At 42.6% G+C, this 22,214-nt stretch overlaps 1 protein-coding gene across 1 annotated transcript in view; it reads right to left on the reverse strand.

Annotated features, from left to right (window-relative positions):
- The window catches only part of LOC141147934 (serine protease 33-like), a gene marked incomplete at its 5' end in the record, with an annotated part of 82,082 nt that overhangs the window by 16,782 nt on the left and 43,086 nt on the right, over window positions 1-22,214 (reverse strand). The window contains 2 exons of the mRNA XM_073635094.1: window positions 9,551-9,818; window positions 17,458-17,612. Of these exons, the coding sequence (XP_073491195.1) occupies window positions 9,551-9,818; window positions 17,458-17,612 (423 nt within the window). The remainder of the gene's footprint in view (window positions 1-9,550; window positions 9,819-17,457; window positions 17,613-22,214) is intronic.

A 22,214-nucleotide genomic window follows, 5' to 3' on the forward strand; every position in this document is an offset into this window, starting at 1 on the left:
GTGACTGATGCCTTTGAGCCAAGGGAAGAGGCCGTGTTGGCAGCTGCTTTGCCAGACAAAGTACCCTGAGCCTGGGTAAGAGAGGATGAGGACAGCTTGGTCATCCACTCTACCAAGTCTTCCGCATGTTGCGGCTCAACACGGCCAGCTGCCGAAAAAAAAAGGACAAGCGTGTCCCAAGGCCACGTGCTGATGAGGATGCACCATGTCCACGACCAGCACTGTTGCCTCTAGACACAGAGCCTGCTTGCCCTCTTTTATTGACTTGTGACTGTCTGCCTCTCCTTGTTGGCCTTCCAGACAAATTAATGGCCTGCAGTGAGATGTAGCTGCACAAAGCTGGAATGTGTATATATATATATATATATATATATATATATATATATATATATATACTGATACTGCAGCTAGCAGAATCAACTGCCTGTCTGTAGTATTATTAGTATGAGAACACCAGCAATTGTCCTCAGGTAGCTTTAGGTGCACACTGTGCAGAGGACACAGTACACTAACTGTAAATACTGCAGCTGCCTGCCTGACATATTAATATAGGATCAGAAGAACACCACCAATTTTATTCAGGTAGCTTTAGGTGCACACTGTGCAGAGGACACAGTACACTAACTGTAAATACTATAGCTGCCTGCCTGTGGTATTAATAGGAGCAGAACAACAGCAATTGTCTTCAGGTAGCTTTAGGTGCACACTGTGCAGAGGACGCACTACACAAACTTGTAAATACTGCAGCTGCCTGCGGTACTAATAGGATCGGAAGAACACCACCAATTTTCTTCAGGTAGCTTTAGGTGCACACTGTACAGAGGACGCACTACACTAACTGTAAATACTGTAGCTAATAGGACTAATAGGATCAGAAGAACACCAGCAATTTTCTTCAGGTAGCTGTAAATACGCTAAAAACACCTGCCTGCCTGTCAGTAGGAAGAGAATAACAGGAACGGATCTAGCTAAACTGAATACAGTGTATATATATATATATATATATATATATATATATATATATATATATACATACAACACCTAGGATGTATATATATATACACAATACCTTGTAAGTGCAGCTAACTGACTCGCCTGCCTACTCTAACTTAAATCAAATGACACTGTCTCTCTGTCTATCTATCTCTCTCTCAACGCCGGGCTGACACAGGGCTGACGTGCAGGCGGCCTTATATAGTGTGGGGCGTGTACTAAACCCCCTGAGCCACCCTAGCTTTGGCCAATTACGGCTCTCTGTACAAACGGCGCTGTGATTGGCCAATCATCAGCCAGCAATGCACTGCGATGCTGCAGTGAATTATGGGCCATGACGCGCCACTCGAATTTGGCGCAAACTGCCCATATCGTTCCTAATTCGACGAACGGTCGAACATGCGATGTTCGAGTCAAACATGGGTTCGACTCGAACACGAAGCTCATCCGTAATTATGACCAAAAAGAAGATCTTGTGGATCATGGCTCAGGAGAAGATGGTCAGCATACTACAGGATACAGTAAGGAAATTCTAAGCCACTTGGGAACCCTGGGCTGACTATATACACTCCCCTTTGAATCCTTCATAGGGTTAATAAGTCCGAAGCAGAGTTCTGTCAGGACACACTTGACCTTCCGCCTCTATCCTTCACCTTCTTTCCTGCTCTTTTTTCCCCCTCTTTCTCCATCCCTTCTTTATCTAATTTTATAATCCTTATTGTTCTTTTATCACGAGCAATCGCCTGTGTATGTTACAGTTATGTTTCACATTGGATTTTACTCCTCAACCATAATCTGCAAACATCGATGGTCAGAAATGTTCTGTGGAGTGGTAGTTGGCCTCGCAGCTCATGACACAGTTTGATCCCAGTAGGGGTGTCGGGGTGAGAGGGCCAACTCCAGTTGCTCACTTCAACATAACAATCAATGCCTAACGGTTTATATGATCCAAACCTAGTCAATACACTGGTGTAATATATGCTACGTTTTAAATTCCTACATAACAGAAGGAGCTAATGCTTATGTATACTTTGTTCTTACTCATAAAAAAACTTAATAAAAAAACATTGAAAGAGAAAAAAAAAATAAAATTAGATTGAACCATCTATGGTCAGCTTTAGGGATGTCAGGTTGGTATAGTTTGTATTCTTAAGATTGTCATATTGGAAGAAAAGGAGGACATTCAGCCCAGCCTGAGGTCCGGAGTGCTGTGTGTGGATGTGGAAGAGATTTACACTGAGCTTCAAACCATGGACCCTGAAAAGTCTTCCTGTCCCGGACCAGTCTATAATGCTGCGGGAAAACACACACAGCCCCACAGCAGGACACTTCCTGCCACCACCATGCTTCGCTGCTGGGATGGTACAATAACGATGTGTGTGGTAGTACCTGGAATCTTCTAAGAATACATTTTATCAAGGTATGTAGGCAAATCGCCATCATTGTACGTCAGGTCTTTAAATTGCTATAGCAGGGCTTCCCCGGAGCCGATGACCGCCGGCCACCAGCGATTGCTCCACAGAGAGCCAGAAGGGGGAACTGTCAGTGTAAACAGATAGACCCCCCCGTCCTGTCAGGGTTGGAGAGAGAGATATAGCTGTTCCTAGTGATTAGGAACAGAGATCTCTCTGTACTCCCTGTCAGTACCCTCCCCCTCACAGTAAGAAACACCTCCCAGGGAACACACTTAATCCCTTGATCGCCCCCTAGTGTTAACCTCTTCCCTGCCAGTGACATTTATACAGTAATCAGTGGCTATTTTTAGCAATGATCGCTGTATAAATGTCGCTGGTCCCAAAACAGTTTTAAAAGTGTCCGATCTGTCCGCCGCAATGTCGCAGTCCCAATAAAAATAGCTGATCACCATTACTAGTAAAAGGAAAAAAAATAATAATAAAAATGGAATAAATCTATCCCCTATTTTGTAGATGTTATAACTTTTGTGCAAACCAATCAATATACGCTTATTGTGATTTTTTTTTACCAAAAATATGTAGAAGAATACATATCGGCCTAAACTGATGAAGAAATGTGTTTAACTTTTTTTGGGGGGATATTATTTATTTATTTTTTATTTATATTATAGCAAAAAGTAAAAATTTTTTTTTTATTTTCAAAATTGTCGGTCTTTTTTTTGTTTATAGCGCAAAGGTGATCAAATACCACCAAAAGAAACCTTTACTTGTGGGGAAAAAAGGACATCAATTTTGTTTGGGTACAGCGTTGCACGACCGCATAATTGTTGTTAAAGTGGGTAAAACGGATGGTAAAATTGTATAAGGGCCTGTTATGTATACTCGGGGACCTTTGGTGTGTAGTATGTGCTGCTTTTTTTTTTTTTTTTAAGCCAGCAATTTAGTTGCATTTAGACTTCATTGTTTTGTCTTTGCAAATGTACTTTTTGCTGTGGCAGCAGGAGTGAAAGAGAATTGTGTAGAGTCCGGCTCCCAAAAAAAAGAAAAAAATTCATAGCAGCCCCTTTACATCTGATATGGATTTTACAAGGCTACCTCACACACATACACACCAAAAATGTCTGGGGTCCCCCATGATATCCATACTAGACTCGTAATCCAAATATGCAGCCTGGCTGCTCAGGAAAGGGTGGGGGTAGTTGCAACCCTTCCCCCTCCTGAACCATACGAGGCCCCATAACCTCAACATGGAGGGGGAGCCTTGATAGAGGGACTCAGCTGACTCTAGGTAACAGAAGAAAAAAACGTAAATGTACTCCTGGGACCCCAAAAAAGATGTTTGGCTGACACAGGTTTGGCCATTAGACATGTGCGGTTTGTTTCATTTCGAATTGAAATTTGGACGAATTTGCGTTTTTCAGAAATTTGGATGTATCCGAATTTCCGAATGACAATAGTACCAAATTTAAACGAATTGGGAATAAAAAAAAATCAGATGAAATTCGAATTAGAATAGTTTTCAAACACTTTTCGAATCCATTTCAAATACGAATAGTTTTCAAATTCGAAAACTTTTCGAATTCGAAAAGTTTTTGAATTTTAATCGTTTTCAAATAGAATAGAAAATAAAGGAATAGAATAGAAAAAAATAGAATAGAAAAGAATATAACAGAAAATAAAAGAATAGAATATAATAGAGTAAAACAGAACAAAATAGAATAGAAAATAAGAACAGACTAGAATATAGTAGAAACAATTAGAATAGAATAGAATACTTTTTGCTATAATAAATATCCCCAATTTTTTTTTTTTAAAAAGCAAATTTTTTCCTCAGTTTAGGCCGATATGTATTCTTCTACATATTTTTGGTAATAAAAAAATCACAATAAGCATATATTGGTTTGCGCTTACAGAACAGAGATGCGTGTGTTTACACACACACATCCCTGTTCTGCCTCTCGTGCCCACTTTTTGCCATTCGGCACTGTGTCGCTTTAACTAACAATTGCGTTGTCGTGCGACGTTGCACCCAAACAAAATTGACATCCTTTTTTTCCTACAAATAGAGCTTTCTTTTGGTGGTATTTGATCACCTCTGCGGTTTTTATCTTTTGCGCTATAAACAAAAAAAAGCGACAATTTAGAAAAAAACGCAATATTTTTTACTATAATAAATATCTTCCAAAAAAAAAAAAAATGTTTTTCCTCAGTTTAGGCCGATATGTATTCTTCTTCATATATTTGGTAAAAAAAAATCGCAATAAGTGTATATTGATTGGTTTGCGCAAAAGTTATAGCATCTACAAAATAGGGGATAGTTTTATGGCATTTTTATTATTATTTTTTTTTTTTTTACCAGTATTTGCAGTGAACTGCGAATTTTATCAGGACTGTGACATTATGGCGTACACACCTGAAAATTTTGACACATTTTTGGGAGAATTGGCTTTTATAGAGCGATCAGTGCTATAAAAATGCATTGATTACAGTAAAAATGTCACTGGCAGGGAAGGGGTTAACACTAGGGGCGAACAGACGATTTGTTTCTTCTCCCCTCAGAGAACCAGAAACTGTGCGTTTACCTGCAGCACACTGTGCCCAAAGGTGATATCCTCATGCCCTTTTTTACATCCACTTGATAAAATCTGGTGAATGTATGGACTGCAGACCAAGTTGCGGCCTTGCAGATCTGGCCATGGAGGCCTGGTGATGCGCTGCTCAAGAAGCACTAACCCACCTGGTAGAGTGCACTTTGACTTGAAAAGGGGGAATCTTATCCCTTAAATCATAAGTCTGAATTATAACTTGCTGAATACACTTAGCAACAGTGGATTTCAATGCTGCCTGTCCTTTCTTAGGATCCTCTGGCAGAATAAATAAGACATTAGTCTTCTGAATCTAAGCAGTTGTCTTTAGATAGACTTTTACTGCTCTCGCCACATCAAGACAATGTAGTGACTTTTCTTCCCTGGAACATGGTTTTGGAAAAAACAATGGTAGGACAATATCTTGGTTCAGGTGAAAACCTGAGACTACTTTTGGCAAAAAATGCGGACAAGGGCGTAACACCACTCTGTCCTCATGAATAAGCAAGCATGGCTCTTTACAAGAAAGAGCAGCCAATTGCAAAACCCTCCTTGCTGAGGATAGAGTAACCAAGAACACCAGCTTCCTTGTCAGAAGGACTAAGGGAATATGCTGTATCGGTTCAAATGGCTGTTTTTGTAACACTGACAAAACTAAGTCCAAGTCCCAAGGGTTCAAAGGTGATTTAACTGGCTGATTAATCCGCATCACCCCTTGTATAAAACCCCAGACTAAAGAATGTATAGCAAGTGGTCTTTGAAATAAAACCGATAAAGCTGAGACTTAGCCTTTAATAGTACTCAAGGCCAACTTCATCTCTACCCTTAATTGTAGAAAGGCAAGAATTCTGCCTATGATATATCTCCGAGGGTGCCAGCCCTTGGATTCACACCACGAAACATAACCCCTCTAGACTCTATAACATATAGTTCTGGAAGCTGGCTTCCTTGCATTAATTAAAGTAGAGACAACTGATCCGGAAAGCCCACGTTTCTTCAGAATATGGGTTTCAATAGCCAAGCCATTAAATTTAGCATTCGTAAGGTAGGATGGAATATCGGCCCCTGTGAAAGCATGTCTGGCCATAGTGGAAGGGACCATGGATCCTCCACTGCCATCTTTACGATTTCTGCATACCATGAGCTACTGGGCCATGCTGGTGCTACCAGAATTACTGGCTTTCTTTCCAGCTTAATCCTGCAAAGAAGTCCAGGCAGCAATTGAATAGGGGGAAATGTAAAGATTAGTGAGAACTGATCCCACAGGGTCACCAACGCATCTGTTTCGCATGCGAATAGATCCCTTGTCCTGGACACAAAGTTGACTAACTTCACGTTGAATCTTGATGCTAGAATATCTACGTCCGGAGTCCCCCATCTTTGACAAACAGCCCGAAAAATGTTGGGGTGAAGAGACTATTCCCCTGGAAATAACTGCTGGCGACTCAAGTAGTCCGTCTGCCAATTCTCTATTCCCGAAATGAAGACTGTCGATAGGCATGAAATATTCCTTTCTGCCCAAGAATAGAATATGGTTCACCTCTGCCTGCATGCAAGACTCTTGGTGATTGATATAGGCCACAGCTGTGGCATTGTCGGATTGGATCCTGACAGGACAATCCGTAACTTGGAAGTCCAGTCCTTCAGAGCCAGGTGCACTGCCCAAATCTCTAGGATATTGATGGGCAAGACTCTTATATCTTGACCACTGTTCCTGCACAGTTGTCTTCTCTAGTACTGCTCCCTAGCCTGAAAGGCTGGCGTCTGTCGTTACCACTTTCCGGATAACTGGTCTGAAGGATTTGCCTTTCAGCAGATTCTGAGTTAGTAACCACCAATTGAGGCTTTGGGACACCCTTGGGGACAACTGCATTGGCAAGTCTAAAGCTTGGATTGTTTTGTTCCAAGCAGATAGAATACTGTTTTGCAACAGTCTCGAATGGAACTGGGCATAGGGAACTGCTTTGAATGAAGCCATCATCTTTCCTAACAACCTCATGCAAATGCGAATGGAGGGATCTCCTTTCGACCTGACCATCCGCACCAACTCTCTTATGGAGTTGATTTTTGCCTGAGACAAGAACACCTTTTTATGGGCTGTATCTATGATCAGACCCAAATACTCCAGCTTTTTAAGCAGTTTTAAGGAATACTTCTCTATGCTGAAAACCCAACCCAGACTTTCCAGGTAACTGGTTGTAATGGGTACACTTTGCTCCAAACAAGCCACCGATTGGTCTATTAGCAATATTTCAATGCTGCCTGGGTGCTGTAGCTGGCCCGAAGGGCAAGGCAACAAACTGAATTCTGTTGTTCTACTTTGAACCACAGAAGCCTTTGGTGAGCGGGAAATATAGGGACATGCAGATATGCATCCCTGATGTTGATAGACGCCAGAAGTTCTCCTCTTTGTAGGATAGAAACTACTTGTCAGGAAAGGGTCCGTCCGCTGGTAAGATATATCATTTGGCGTGCAGTACTGGGGTCCACCAGCAGGTGTCTCCTGGCAGTTTGGAACTGTCAGGGGAATCTTTCCCTGCTGGTGTTATTTCATCTTTTGGCCGCAGTACTGATGTCCACCAGCGGATGGATCCTGGCAGTATGGAGCAGACAACACTCCCTGCGCTCAAGTGTTACATGAAGACAATTATTGTCAGTCCCATAAATACCCGGCAAGCCCTCACATGCTTGCCTTGGTATCTCTCTCCTTGAGCCCTGACCCTGTTACCCGATCCTGAGCCTGCATCTGACCCTGTTCCGTGCTTATCCTGACCCGGTCCCTCCTGTGTTCCTGTACCCTTTCCTTACCCTTCAGCCCGATCCGTACACTCCCTGTCCTGTTGGTTCCCAGTCCCTCATCTACTGATCTCCCGTGTATGACCTTGGCCTGGCTAAATGTTTATGTTTCTGGAACATCCCTTGTCTTTCTGCTGATCTGCTGTGTATGACCCTGGCCTGGCTGAAATCTGTGATTTTGGTACTGCCCTTGCTGTATATACTGTTGTTGTTGTTGGTGGGTTTGTTGGGTTGGTTGTGGACTGTTTGTATTTTCTTAATTATCACCTATCTTAAATAAATATCATCACTATTCACTTTTCATGCGTTTTTGGTTATCTCTGTGCATTCCACATAGTCTGGTCTACTAACTCTCCTGACACTACTGACCTGATCGACTCCATCGAAAGGAGCGGATCTTCAGGAACTGATTTAGATTTTTTAGATCTAGAATTGGTCTGTTAAATAAAACCCCCAAACCTTGCTTTTCTGTGTGGATCTGTGCATGTACAGGAAACGCATGAAAAGGCTGTGAAGGTTTTAAGAACCTAAAGAGGAAATAGAACTATCAGTTGACTCTGCTAGAGGTAGCTTGAAGAGGCACGAACCATCTCTGTAAGAGAGTGTACCAGCAATCTCTCAGATTGCGAGGTTGAAAATAGGTTCATCTACTGTTTTTTCCTCCTCAGAAGAGTAATCGGTTTGCTTTTCCTCCTGATCACCTGAGGGTAACCCCTCATCCTCTACCCACTGTTCCCTTGATAAGGGGTCTAAGGTGGGGGAGGGGGATCTAACACGCTTCCTACCCTTTTGGATAGTGGATGCGATTAAAGTCGCTAATTTTCCTTCTAGGCCCCGCAGGGCGGAGGAAAATGCATTTTCAGTCATGTATACAGGGGCTGAATTTTCTGTGCCTGGGCCTGACCCTGAGGCTTTCCTCTAGAAGCTGTTGCCACTGCCTAGAGGCGGATGCCTCTGGCGCAGGGGAAGGAGTCAGTTTAAACGAAGGATGTTTATACTTTCTTTTGGGCAAAAGAGTACCTTTTCCACTAGAAATCATTTGGATGTATTTGACCAAATCCTAGTCGATCCCTATGAAAAGGGAAACTAGTCAGAAGCCTTTTGCACGGTGCTTCGGCTGACCAATTTTTATTTTTTTTTAACCACAGGGTCCTACGCAATTGTACCAGCACAAGCGCAAGGCGGGCCGCCTGGTGAATAGTCTTTCATGACAAAACATAGCGCCCTTGGTAGTTTGGCCAAATCATGGGCCTGTGTGCAGGGACCTCTTTAAGGGCCTGTCTAAACTGGTCCCTTAGGGACTGACAAATTTCAGAGAACATCTTCACTCGTGACCAAAACTTTAGACACTGGCGAAAAAAACTTGGTAGGAGGAGGGGTTATATAGGGAGGCAACTTCCTGTTTAGTGTGTGCCAGTGTCAATCACCTGAAGGTGGTAATAACCCATCAAGTTCTTACTTAAGGCTCTGTGTCCCATGATGTACGATAAAGAAATAATTTTTTGAATTAGCATTGTGGATGAGGGGAAGCTGTGCTGACTTCAATCATCCAATCATGTCTACTATTTTAGTAAATCAACCCCATTGCCTAGGTCAGCTGAGATGGAAGTTTTCCATTATATTAGTGCTAGCAGAAAGAGTAGTTTGGACCAGGATTATCCTGTGATTTTGAGAAAGGCTTGGGGGGGGGGGTCACTCACTTGTCTACATCAGTTATAACAATGCATTATTCAGTTGTATTTGATGATAAAATGACACTACCTTCAGATGTCGTTGTTAGTATAGGAACACTGGTGTATGCATAGACAGTGCTGCTTACAAGGTTTCCACATGGACTCGTTGGTGTAGGGAAATTTGACACATAATTGAATGTAACGTCCAGATAGGTACTGATCCAGGTTTGGTAGGCTGTCACCAGTGTATACACCCCGGGGTAGTTGTATAATGCACAGCCTTCTCCCCAGCTCACAATTCCAACCTGGTACCATACGCCCTGGACCTTACACACCAGAGGTCCTCCTGAGTCACCCTGTAAGACATAAATAATCATCAGCTGCACCAACGTCTATCTGTTCAGGATAATTCAACAAAATGTTTCAGTCTTAGCATTTGCATTTTCCATTAATGTGTAATCACACAAACTAATGAAATGACTGATCCCCAATGGAAATAGTGGCGCTAAATGGCAAATATACTGAATACAATATAGAAGTGAATCAATGTAAAAACTTATGTGATTTATGATGATACACTCACTAATGATAATGAATTCGTGTAGTAAACATCCAATGTGCCCTCCCACTACAGGTAGGGATTTTTTGCTTCAACATATTATGCCATGAATAGTTATGCAAATAAATATTGACAACCATTCATATTAAAAATGGTGACATCAAGAAAAAATAATTAAATATAGATGAGACAAAGTCCATGCAAAATATTCAGTGTCAGGAAAGTGAATGAAACAACTTTTCCATGCAATCAACATCTTCCACCACACCATCAGTGACTGTGATCCACTCTTATGGAGGGGTGGAGTCAAGGGTGGAGCCAAGGGGGAGCTGCAAAATGAGATCTCGTCTAGGGTGTAAAAAATCCTTGCACCAGCCCTGTGAGCACTCCGTAAATGGGTATAAGATTGGTACTGCACAAGAACATTAAGAATTAGCAACCAGGTCAATTTTTATTTGGTAAACTTGCTTAAAGCAACTCTGTTGCCAAGTAAAAAAAAAAAATGTCAGAAACAAGACCAGCAAAAGAAGAGCATTTATACTCAACAATCCTGTTGTCTGTTCTTCTGATTGCAGAGCAATGACCTTTTCACAGTGCCTTGCAAAAGTATTCACCTCCCTTGGCTTTTTACCTATTTTGTTACATTACAGCCTTTAGTTCAATGTTTTTTTAATCTGAATTATATGTGATGGGTCAGAACACAATAGTCTAAGTTGGTAAAGTAAATTATAAAACTATATATACATAAAACTAAATAAAAAACTGATAATTGCCATGTGCGTATGTATTCACCCCCCTTTGTTATGAAGCCCATAAAAAGCTCTGGTACAACAAATTACCTACAGAAGTCACATAATTAGTGAAATAATGTCCACCTGTGTGCAATCTAAGTGTCACATGATCTGTCATTACATATACACACCTTTTTGAAAGGCCCCAGAGGCTGCAACACCTAAGCAAGAGGCACCACTAACCAAACACTGCCATGCAGACCAAGGAACTCTCCAAACAAGTAAGGGACAATGTTGTTGAGAAGTACAAGTCAGGGTTAGGTTATAAAAAAAAATCCAAATCTTTGATGATCCCTAGGAGCAATCTATCATAACCAAATACATGTATTTGATGGGCACAGTTGGCTGCATTTGATGGGCACAGTTGGCTGCATTTGATGGGCACAGTTGGCTACATTTGATGGGCACAAATGAATATTTGCTTTGCTAACACAGAACCGCCTCTCAGCCAATCAGGAGGCCCGGATATAATACTGGGCACCTGATTGGCTGAAGGCAGAGGCGATCCCATTGGCGTCAAGAAATACAGGAAGAAGACACACACGGAGGAGCCCTGCATCGATTGCCATGCTACCGTCCCACTGCTAACTGCCTGACCAGCTGCCTGACACGCCACCACGATGGGGTAAGTGCTGGGCAGACAGCGGGCTGGCGGGGCACAGTGGCTACATATTATAGGCACAGAGGCTACAATTGATGGGGCACAGTTGGCTGTGTTTGATGAGCACAGAGTCTGCATATTATGGGCACAGTGACTGCATGTGATGGGGCACAGTTGGCTGCATTTGATGGGGCACAGGTGGCTGCATTTGATGGGGCGCAGTTGGCTACATTTGATGGGGCACAGTTGGCTGCATTTGATGGGGTACTGTTGGCTGCATTTGATGGGGCACAGTTGGCTGCATTTGATGGGGCACAGTTGGCTGCATTTGATGGGTCGCAGTTGGCTGCATTTGATGGGGCACAGTTGGCTGCATTTGATGGGCACAGTTGGCTGCATATGATGGGCACAGTTTGCTGCATATGATGGGCACAGTGGCTGTATATGATGGGCACAGTGGCTGCATATGATAGGCACAGTGAAGCTGCATATGATGGGTGCAGTGAGGCTGCATTTGATGTTTTTGTTTTAGTATTTTTCAGTTCGTTTGCGCCCCCCACTGTGGGTGACAGATAATGCCTCTTGGCCATGGACAGCTGCAGTCATAAAATCTAATCAAAGTTCAGAAATTCCCTAACTTGCATTCTTTTACTACTAATTAGATGAACAAGTTACCATTTGAAGAATGCTATTTACCATAAACAATAAATACTAATGACCCCTTTTGATGTTCAGTTATCATAATTAAATACTTCCATTCATTGTTAATGGCCTAATTGCATTCTTACACAAAGACATAAACATTTTTACTTGTGCTTCTTGATCTTTATGATTCCTTTCATGTCTGACTAATCCACCTGCACTCCACAATCCTTTGCAACTTTGCTAATCACCTCCATTTGACTGGCAAATTTGCAAAGGATTGTGGAGTGCAAGGGCCAAGGTGGTCTTCCATGAAATTAACATAGCAAAAACGCAGCTATCCTTTTGACATGTAGAATATAGCTGGTCTGCTTAGACCCTGGCTTGGTCAATAATTCAGCCCTAATAATGTATGTGGGTCTATACAGTATCTCACAAAAGTGAGCACACCCCTCACATTTTGTAAATATTTTATTCTATCTTTCCATGTGACAACACTGAAGAAATGACACTTTGCTACAATGTAAAGTAGTGAGTGTACAGCTTGTATAACAGTGTAAATTTTCTGTCCCCTCAAAATAACCCAACACACAGCCACTCATGTCTAAATCGCTGGCAACAAAAGTGAGTACACCCCTAAGTGAAAATGTCCAAATTGGGCCCAAAGTGTCAATATTTTGTGTGGCCACCATTATTTTCCAGCACTGCCTTAACCCTCTTTGGCATGGAGTTCACCAGAGCTTCACAGGCTGCCACTGGAGTCCTCTTCCACTTCTCCATGATGACATCACAGAGCTGGTGGATGTTAGAGACCTTGCACTCCTCCACCTTTTGTTTTGAGGATGCCCCACAGATGCTTAATAGGGTTTAGGTCTGGAGACATGCTTGGCCAGTCCATCACCTTTACCCTCAGCTTCTTTAGCAAGGCAGTGGTCATCTTGGAGGTGTGTTTGGGGTCGTTATCATGTTGGAATACTGTCCTGCGGCCCAGTCTCTGAAGCGAGGGGATCATGCTCTGCTTCAGTATGTTACAGTACATGTTGGCATTCATGGTTCCCTCAATGATCTGTAGCTCCCCAGTGCCGGCAACACTCATGCAGCTCCAGACCATGACACTCCCAACACCATGCTTGACTGTAGGCAAGACACAATTGTCTTTGTACTCCTCACCTGATTGCCACAACACATGCTTGACACCATCCGAACCAAAGTTTATCTTGGTCTCATCAGAACATAGGACATGCTTCCAGTAATCCATGTCCTTTGTCTGCTTGTCTTCAGCAAACTGTTTGCAGGCTTTCTTGTGCATTATCTTTAGAAGAGGCTTCCTTCTGGGATGACAGCCATGTAGACCAATTTGATGCAGTGTGGGGCGTATGGTCTGAGCACTGACAGGCTGACCCCCCACCCTTTCAACCTCTGCAGCAATGCTGGCAGCACTCATATGTCTATTTCCCAAAGACAACCTCTGGATATGACGCTGAGCACGTACACTCAACTTCTTTGGTTGACCATGGAGCGGACTGTTCTGAGTGGAACCTGTCCTGTTAAACCGCTGTATGGTCTTGGCCACCATGCTGCAGCTCAGTTTCAGGGTCTTGGCAATCTTCTTATAGCCTAGGCCACCTTTATGTAGAGCAACAGCTCTTTTTTTCAGATCCTCAGAGAGTTCTTTGCCAGAAGGTGCCATGTTGGACTCCCAGTGACCAGTATGAGAGAGTGAGAGCAATAACAACAAATTAAACACACCTGCTCCCCATTCACACCTGAGACCTTGTAACACTAACGAGTCACATGACACCAGGGAAAATGGCTAATTGGGCCCCATTTGGACATTTTCACTTAGGGGTGTACTCACTTTTGTTGCCAGCGGTTTAGACATTAATGGCCATGTGTTGAGTTATTTTGAGAGGACAGCAAATTTACACTGTTATACAAGCTGTACACTCACTACTTTACATTGTAGCAAAGTGTCATTTCTTCAGTGTTGTCACATGAAAAGATAGAATAAAATATTTACAAAAATGTAAGGGGCTGTGGGGGGACCTTTTGTGAGATACTGTGCATATATATATATACAGTGGGGACGGAAAGTATTCAGAACCCCTTAAATTTTTCACTCTTTGTTATATTGCAGCCATTTGCTAAAATCATTTAAGTTCATTTTTTTCCTCATTAATGTACACACAGCACCCCATATTGACAGAAAAACACAGAATTGTTGACATTTTTGCAGATTTATTGAAAAAGAAAAACTGAAATATCACATGGTCCTAAGTATTCAGACCCTTTGCAGTGACACTCATATATTTAACTCAGGTGCTGTCCATTTCTTCTGATCATCCTTCAGATAGTTCTACACCTTCATTTGAGTCCAGCTGTGTTTGATTATACTGATTGGACTTGATTAGGAAAGCCACACACCTGTTTATATAAGACCTTACAGCTCACAGTGCAAGTCAGAGCAAATGAGAATCATGAGGTCAAAGGAACTGCCTGAAGAGCTCAGAGACAGAATTATGGCAAGGCACAGATCTGGCCAAGGTTACAAAAAAATCTCTGCTGCACTTAAGGTTCCTACGAGCACAGTGGCCTCCATAATCCTTAAATGGAAGACGTTTGGGTGACCAGAACCCTTTCCTAGAGCTGGCCTTCCGGCCAAACTGAGCTATCGGGGAGAAGAGCCTTGGTGAGAGAGGTAAAGAAGAACCCAAAGATCACTGTGGCTGAGCTCCAGAGATGCAGTCGGGAGATGGGAGAAAGTTGTAGAAAGTCAACCATAACTGCAGCCCTCCACCAGTCAGGGCTTTATGGCAGAGTGGCCCGACGGAAGCCTCTCCTCAGTGCCAGACACATGAAAGCCTGCATGGAGTTTGCTAAAAAACACCTGAAGGACTCCAAGATGGTGAGAAATAAGATTCTCTGGTCTTATGAGACCAAGATAGAACTCTTTGGCCTTAATTCTAAGCGGTATGTGTGGAGAAAACCAGGCACTGGTATTGGACATCACCTGTCCAATACAGTCCCAACAGTGAAGCATGGTGGTGGCAGCATCATGCTGTGGGGGTTTTCAGGGATATCCTGGATGAAAACCTTCTCCAGAGTGCTCAGGACCTCAGACTGGGCCGAAGGTTTACCTTCCAACAAGACAATGACCCTAAGCACACAGCTAAAATAAGGAAGGAGTGGCTTCACAACAACTCCGTGACTGTTCTTGAATGGCCCAGCCAAGAGCCCTGACTTAAACCCAATTGAGCATCTCTGGAGAGACCTAAAAATGGCTGTCCACCAATGTTTACCATCCAACCTGACAGAACTGGAGAGGATCTGCAAGGAGGAATGGCAGAGGATCCCCAAATCCAGGTGTGAAAAACTTGATGCATCTTTCCCAAAAAGACTCATGGCTGTATTAGATCAAAAGGGTGCTTCTACTAAATACTGAGAAAAGGGTCTGAATACTTAGGACCATGTGATATCTCAGTTTTTCTTTTTTAATAAATTTGCAAAAATGGCAACAATTCAGTGTTTTTCTGTCAATATGGGGTGCTGTGTGTACATTAATGAGGAAAAAAATGAACTTAATGATTTTAGCAAATGGCTGCAATAAAACAAAGAGTGAAAAATTTAAGGAGGTCTGAATACTTTCTGTCCCCACTGTATGTGTATATATATATATATATATATATATATATATATATATATATTTATATTTATACAGTCAGGTCCATAAATATTGGGACATCGACACAATTCTAATCTTTTTGTCTCTATACACCACCACAATGGATTTGAAATGAAACAAACAAGATGTGCTTTAACCGCAGACTTTCAGCTTTAATTTGAGGGTATTTACATCCAAATCAGGTGAACGGTGTAGGAATTACAACGGTTTGTATATGTGCCTCCCACTTTTTAAGGGACCAAAAGTAATAGGACAGATTAACAATCATTCATCAAACTTTCACTTTTTAACACTTGGTTGCAAATCCTTTGCAGTCAATTACAGCCTGAAGTCTGGAACGCATAGACATCACCAGACGCTGGGTTTCATCCCTGGTGATGCTCTACCAGGCCTCTACTGCAACTGTCTTCAGTTCCTGCTTGTTCTTGGGGCATTTTCCCTTCAGTTTTGTCTTCAGCAAGTGAAATGCATGCTCAATCGGATTCAGGTCAAGTGATTGACTTGGCCATTGCATAACATTCTGCTTCTTTCCCTTAAAAAACTCTTTGGTTGCTTTCGCAGTATGCTTCGGGTTATTGTCCTTCTGTACTGTGAAGCGCCGTCCAATGAGTTCTGAAGCATTTTGCTGAATATGAGCAGATAATATTTCCAGAAACACTTCAGAATTCATCCTGCTGCTTTTGTCAGCAGTCACATCATCAATAAATACAAGAGAACCAGTTCCATTGGCAGCCATACATGCCCACACCATGACACTACCACCACCATGCTTCATTGATGAGATGGTATGCTTTGGATCATGAGCAGTTCCTTTCCTTCTCCATACTCTTCTATTCCCATCACTCTGGTACAAGCTAATCTTGGTCTTATCTGTCCATAGGATGTTGTTCCAGAACTGTGAAGGCTTTTTTAGATGTTGTTTGGCAAACTCTAATCTGGCCTTCCTGTTTTTGAGGCTCACCAATGGTTTACATCTTGTGGTGAACCCTCTGTATTCACTCTTGAGTCTTCTCTTGATTGTTGACTTTGACACACATACACCTACCTCCTGGAAAGTGTTCTTGATCTGGCCAACTGTTGTGAAGAGTGTTTTCTTCACCAGGGAAAGAATTCTTCGGTCATCCACCACAGTTGTTCTCCGTGGTCTTCCGGGTCTTTTGGTGTTGCTGAGCTTACCGGTGCATTCTTTCTTTTTAAGGATGTTCCAAACAGTTGATTTGGCCACACCTAATGTTTTTGCTATCTCTCTGATGGGTTTGTTTTGTTTTCTCAGCCTAATGATGGCTTGCTTCACTGATAGTGACAGCTCTTTGGATCTCATATTGAGAGTTGACAGCAACAGATTCCAAATGCAAATAGCACACTTGAAATGAACTCTGGACCTTTTATCTGCTCCTTGTAAATGGGATAATGAGGGAATAACACACACCTGGCCATGGAACAGCTGAGCAGCCAATTGTCCCATTACTTTTGGTCCCTTATATATATATATATATATATATATATATATATATATATATATATATATATATATATATATTATATCCTATATAAATGGACCTTGAAGAGCAGGTAGGTTTAACCTCTTTTTTACTAAAAAAAAAAAAAAAAAAAAAATAGAGTTTAGTGTCACATTAACTGATGTCATGCATTGATTCTGCTTCCTGTGAAAAAATCCAGGCCTAAAAAGCCATGCTGGAATGATCTTGGTGTTACCCACCTGGCAGGAGTCTTTTCCCCCCTCCTTGTAGCCGGCACAAATCTGATCATACTGAATGCTGTAAGAACTTCCCTCATTGTAATATGTTTGGCACGTATTGCGGTCTATTAGGGGAACCATGACCTCCTGGAGGATTCCATTCGTAACTACGCTCCCTGGTGATGAAACATAGACAAAAAGATGGTTACAAAGTAATAGATATATAGATTGATCACTTTTGTGCTTCTTTCACACTTGTGCATTACAGAAACGCATTCAAAATTGCGGGTGTTCTTTTAGCACACAAAAAAGTACATCATTTTGTGTGTGAGAAATCACAAGAAAAAAAAAAAAAAACACATGGTAACAAAGTACCATGCGTTTTGGTGTGGCGCTATTTTGAAAAAGCGTCATGCACTTCTTTGATGCAATTTAGATCCAATAAGCAACCCATTCCAATGAATGGTTCCTTTTTAGTGCAACGTATAGTAAAGCATAAGCAAATGCAGAAACGCATGAGTGCTGTCAAATCATGCATATTTAAACTTAGCCTTAAAATGGTTGTAATGTATGTATGTATTCTATGCATGAAGGTAAAAAACCTTCAGTGTGCAGCTTCTTCCTCAGCCCCTCCTTATACTTTCCAAAGCCTGATCTCGATCCAGCTATGTGCACGAGACCCCAGGATCTTTCCTGATTGGCTGAGATGCAGCAGGAGCCATTGGCTCCCGCTGCCATCAATCGCTGGCAGTTAGGCGGGAGCAGAGGGCGGGGCTGAGCCATGCTCTTTGTGTCTTATGGGTGCAGAGATCTGGCTCGGGAGCGAGCACACACAAGTGCCCCCACAGCAAGCAACTTGCTATGAGGGTACTTAGCAAGGGGGAGGGACCCAGAGAAGTGTCGGCGGGGGACCTGAGAAGAAGAGGATTGGTGCTGTTCTGTGCACAGTGATTAGATATAATAATGTACACTGTCACTGTACTAATTGCACTGTATGGGGAAGGGGTTAACATTGTGCTGTGATTGGACACAGCTGATAAGCAAGTCTCAGTCATAAATCATTGGCTGGAACCTGCTGTCAAAACCATGGTGTGTCCAACCACAGTGCGGGTTAGCATGCACGCGCCCCAAGACCATACAGTGATCAGATATAATACTGTAACCTGTCACTGTAATAATAACAATGGCTGGGAAGGGGTTAACATCTAGGGGCAATCAAGGGGTTATCTGTGTGCCTAAACAGTGTAATGTGTGTAATATGTACTGCTTTTACTAACAGATTAGGCTGTTTTTTTCTCCCTGCTTTGCAGGGAGAAGAAACAGCCAGATTGCTAAGCTGTGTACAGAATCCTGTGTGTTTGTACTATTATTGTACTAATCCAGAGGTTATCCAGAGGATGCCTTAGAGGCTACCGTTCAACAAGTAGCGACATTGGATAGGGAGGTTATTTTGGCCCCTAAGGATACATCTGTTAAGGAGGGGGGATAAGAATGGTCTTTCCACACTACCTATTCTAGTCAGCACGGAATGGTCAACCAACTGCTTAAAAAGCACTGGAGTGTATTAAAAAGTGATGAGATTCTGGTCCTGCTCTCCCTGAACAACCAAAAGTGATCTTCAGGAAGGCACCCGGATTGAGACATCTAGTAGCCCCAATGTAGTGTAAACCACCAATCAGGCCTTCTTTCTTTGGGAATCTAAAAGGTTTTTTCCTTGCCGGAAGTGTCCAGTATGCAAATGTGTGGGTCCAAATTCCATCAGGACCACAATGTTTTCATCTAAAGTAATAGGTAAATCATACCAGATTGAAAAATTCATATCTTGTAACACAAAGAACGTGGTTTATCTACCGGAATGTAGTTGTGGCAAACAATGTGTTGGGAGTACCAAGAGGGCACTACATGTTAGAGTGGGTGAGCATCTAACCAATATCAATAAGGGATTTCCAAAATACAACCTTTCCAGGCATTTTGCGTTAAAACATAATAAGGAGGACCCATTACAAATGAAGGTGGTGGGTATCGAGGTGGGCATACCACATTGGAGGGGCATGAACATGGCCTGACATATATATTCAGAGGAGAAACTCGCTGGATATACGAACTCCGTTCCCATCAGCCAAAGGGGTTAAATGTTGAGTGGGACATCAATAGTTTTATTAATAATAGCTAAATAATTTATGAGGGGACTACATTTATTCAATATTCTTTGTTTAGTATTTTTTTACGTATTTTATTGTATAATATTTACCATATAAGGTACTAATATTAATTTTTGGGATTCATATGGTCATGTCAATTTGCGCAGCGCATTGCATGTGCATTGGTCCCTGCCCTCAGGGAGCTTTCCACCATAGGGTCCCTGTCTCACATTCATGCATATACTAGGGCCATTTTTTTTCATGGGTGAGATCTGGTTGACCTACCGATGTGTTTATGGAGTGTGGGAGGAAACCAGAGTGCCCAGAGGAAACCCACGCAGGCACGGTGAGAGCATGCAAGCTCCAGGCAGATTGTGGTATGGTGTGTTGTGGATTTGAACCAGCGACCCTTTTTGCTGCTAGGCAAATGTGCTAACCACTACACCACTGTGCTGCCAGTAATATAATATTCCAATTAATCTATTGACATATCCATATGAGGGGATTGCATGTATGCTAAGCTAAGGATAGCAATACGTTTGGTCAACTGTTGCTGGATAAGGGGGCAGTGGATCACTGGGAACATGGCCACCATGGGAGGAATCTATGGCTGCAGTAACATGGTGATTAGGGATGAACCAAACACTCTCAGGTTCGCACCAGAACCTGCAAACGGACCGAAAGTTTGTGCGAACTTTAGAACCCCGTTAAAGTCTATGGGACTCGAACGTTCAAAATCAAAAGTGCTAATTTTAAAGGCTAATATGCAAGTTATTGTCCTAAAAAGAGTTTGGGGACCCGGGTCCTGCCCCAGGGGACATGGATCAATGCAAAAAAAAGTTTTTAAAACGGCCGTTTTTTCGGGAGCAGTGATTTTAATGATGCTTAAAGTGAAAAAAAAAAGTGAAATATTCCTTTAAATATCATACCTGGGGGGTGTCTATAGTATGCCTGTAAAGTGGCGCATGTTTCCTGAGCTTAGAACAGTCCCTGCACAAAATGACATTTGTAAATGAATAAAAGTCATTTAAAACTGCTTGCGGCTTTAATGTAATGTCGGGTCCAGACAATATGCATGAAAATCAGTGAGACAACCGGCATGGGTACCCCCCAGTCCATTACCAGGCCCTTTCGGTCTTGTATGGATATTAAGGGGAACCCCACACCCAAATTAAAAAAAGGAAAGGCGTGGGGCCCCCAGGCCCTATATACTCTGAACAGCAGTATACAGGCGGTGCAAACAAGACAGGAACTGTAGGTTTGTTGTTAAGTAGAATCTGTTTGTAATTTTGAACTGGTACATTTTTAAAGTGTAGCTCCAGCCAAAAAAATATATTTTTAAGCTTTTTGGAAAACATAGGGAAGGGTTATCATCACCCCTGTAACATTTGTTTTGCTGTCTGTGCACCTCTTCAGAAGATTTCACCTCACTTTCTGTCCCAATGACAAATGTTTTTTGAAAATTTGGGGTTTTTAGTGAAACAGGGATTGGTGATAAAGCAACAGTGGAGAGGAGACACGTTTATTCCCATATTAACTATTACAGTTGAGAATTTCCCTTCCTAGGGGTAGATTTCATCTCACTTCCTGTTGTCTCCTTCCGTTTTCAAGTAGGAGTCGTTTGTAAGTTGGATGTTTGAAAGTAGGGGCCTGCCCTATATACTCAGCAGAAATTGGGGCCTTAGGTGTTGGTGTTGCCACAACACTGTAAGCCCTCACAGTTACTCTTGGTGGGCGCAGGAATGGGATCTGCTGTGAAATATTAGATCAAGAATTGTAATTACATGCACCCGTTGAACAGGGGCAGAATAATTGGGCCTTTGGTGGTGGTGATGGTGGTGGTGCCACAACACTGTAAGTCCTCACAGTTACTCTTGGTGGGCGCAGGAATGGCCCCTGCTGTGAAATATTAGATCAAGAATTGTACTTACATGTCCCTGTTAAAAAGGGGCAGAAAAATTGGGCCTTAGGCACTGGTGCCACAACACTGCAACCCCTCACAGATGCTATAGTTGTAGCTCAAGAATGAGCCCTGCTGCAAAGTATTGCATCCAAAATTGTAATTATCTGCCCCTGTTAAACAGGGGCTGAAAAATTGGGCCTTGGGCACTGGTGCCACAACACTGCAACCCCTCACAGATACTCTAGTTAGAGCGCAGGAATGAGCCCCGCTGCAAAGTATTGCATCAAAAATTGTAATGACACGCCCCTGTTAAACAGGGGCTGAAAAATTGGGCCTTAGCCACTGGTGGCGGCACCCAGAACCAAAAATATTCTTACAAGCTATCAGCATGATCATTGAGGGGGATGGGGGAGTGGTTGATCATGGAGGAAGGAGTGTGCTAGACGTGCTCCATGCTCCAGCTGAGACCGGAACTAATGATTCATCACTGATTCGCAGAAGCATCACCTGAGAGAAGTCCCAGCTGTCCTTGCAATCTTTGCTCTTTTGCCTGTGCTGTGCGATACCTACTCTGGTAGTTCACAGTGTTCACACTGTTCAGCTGTGTCTGTCTGCACATGATCATACCCTGTGGTAACCCACTGCAAAACCAGCGCTATTACCAGTGATCTATTGGCAACTTACGGCTTTTCTCCCCTCCCCCTGGGGTTCCATGGGACGGAGGAGAAGGCAAA

This window comes from Aquarana catesbeiana, linkage group LG06 (genome assembly GCF_042186555.1).
Source record: "Aquarana catesbeiana isolate 2022-GZ linkage group LG06, ASM4218655v1, whole genome shotgun sequence".
Lineage (NCBI taxonomy): Eukaryota > Metazoa > Chordata > Amphibia > Anura > Ranidae > Aquarana > Aquarana catesbeiana.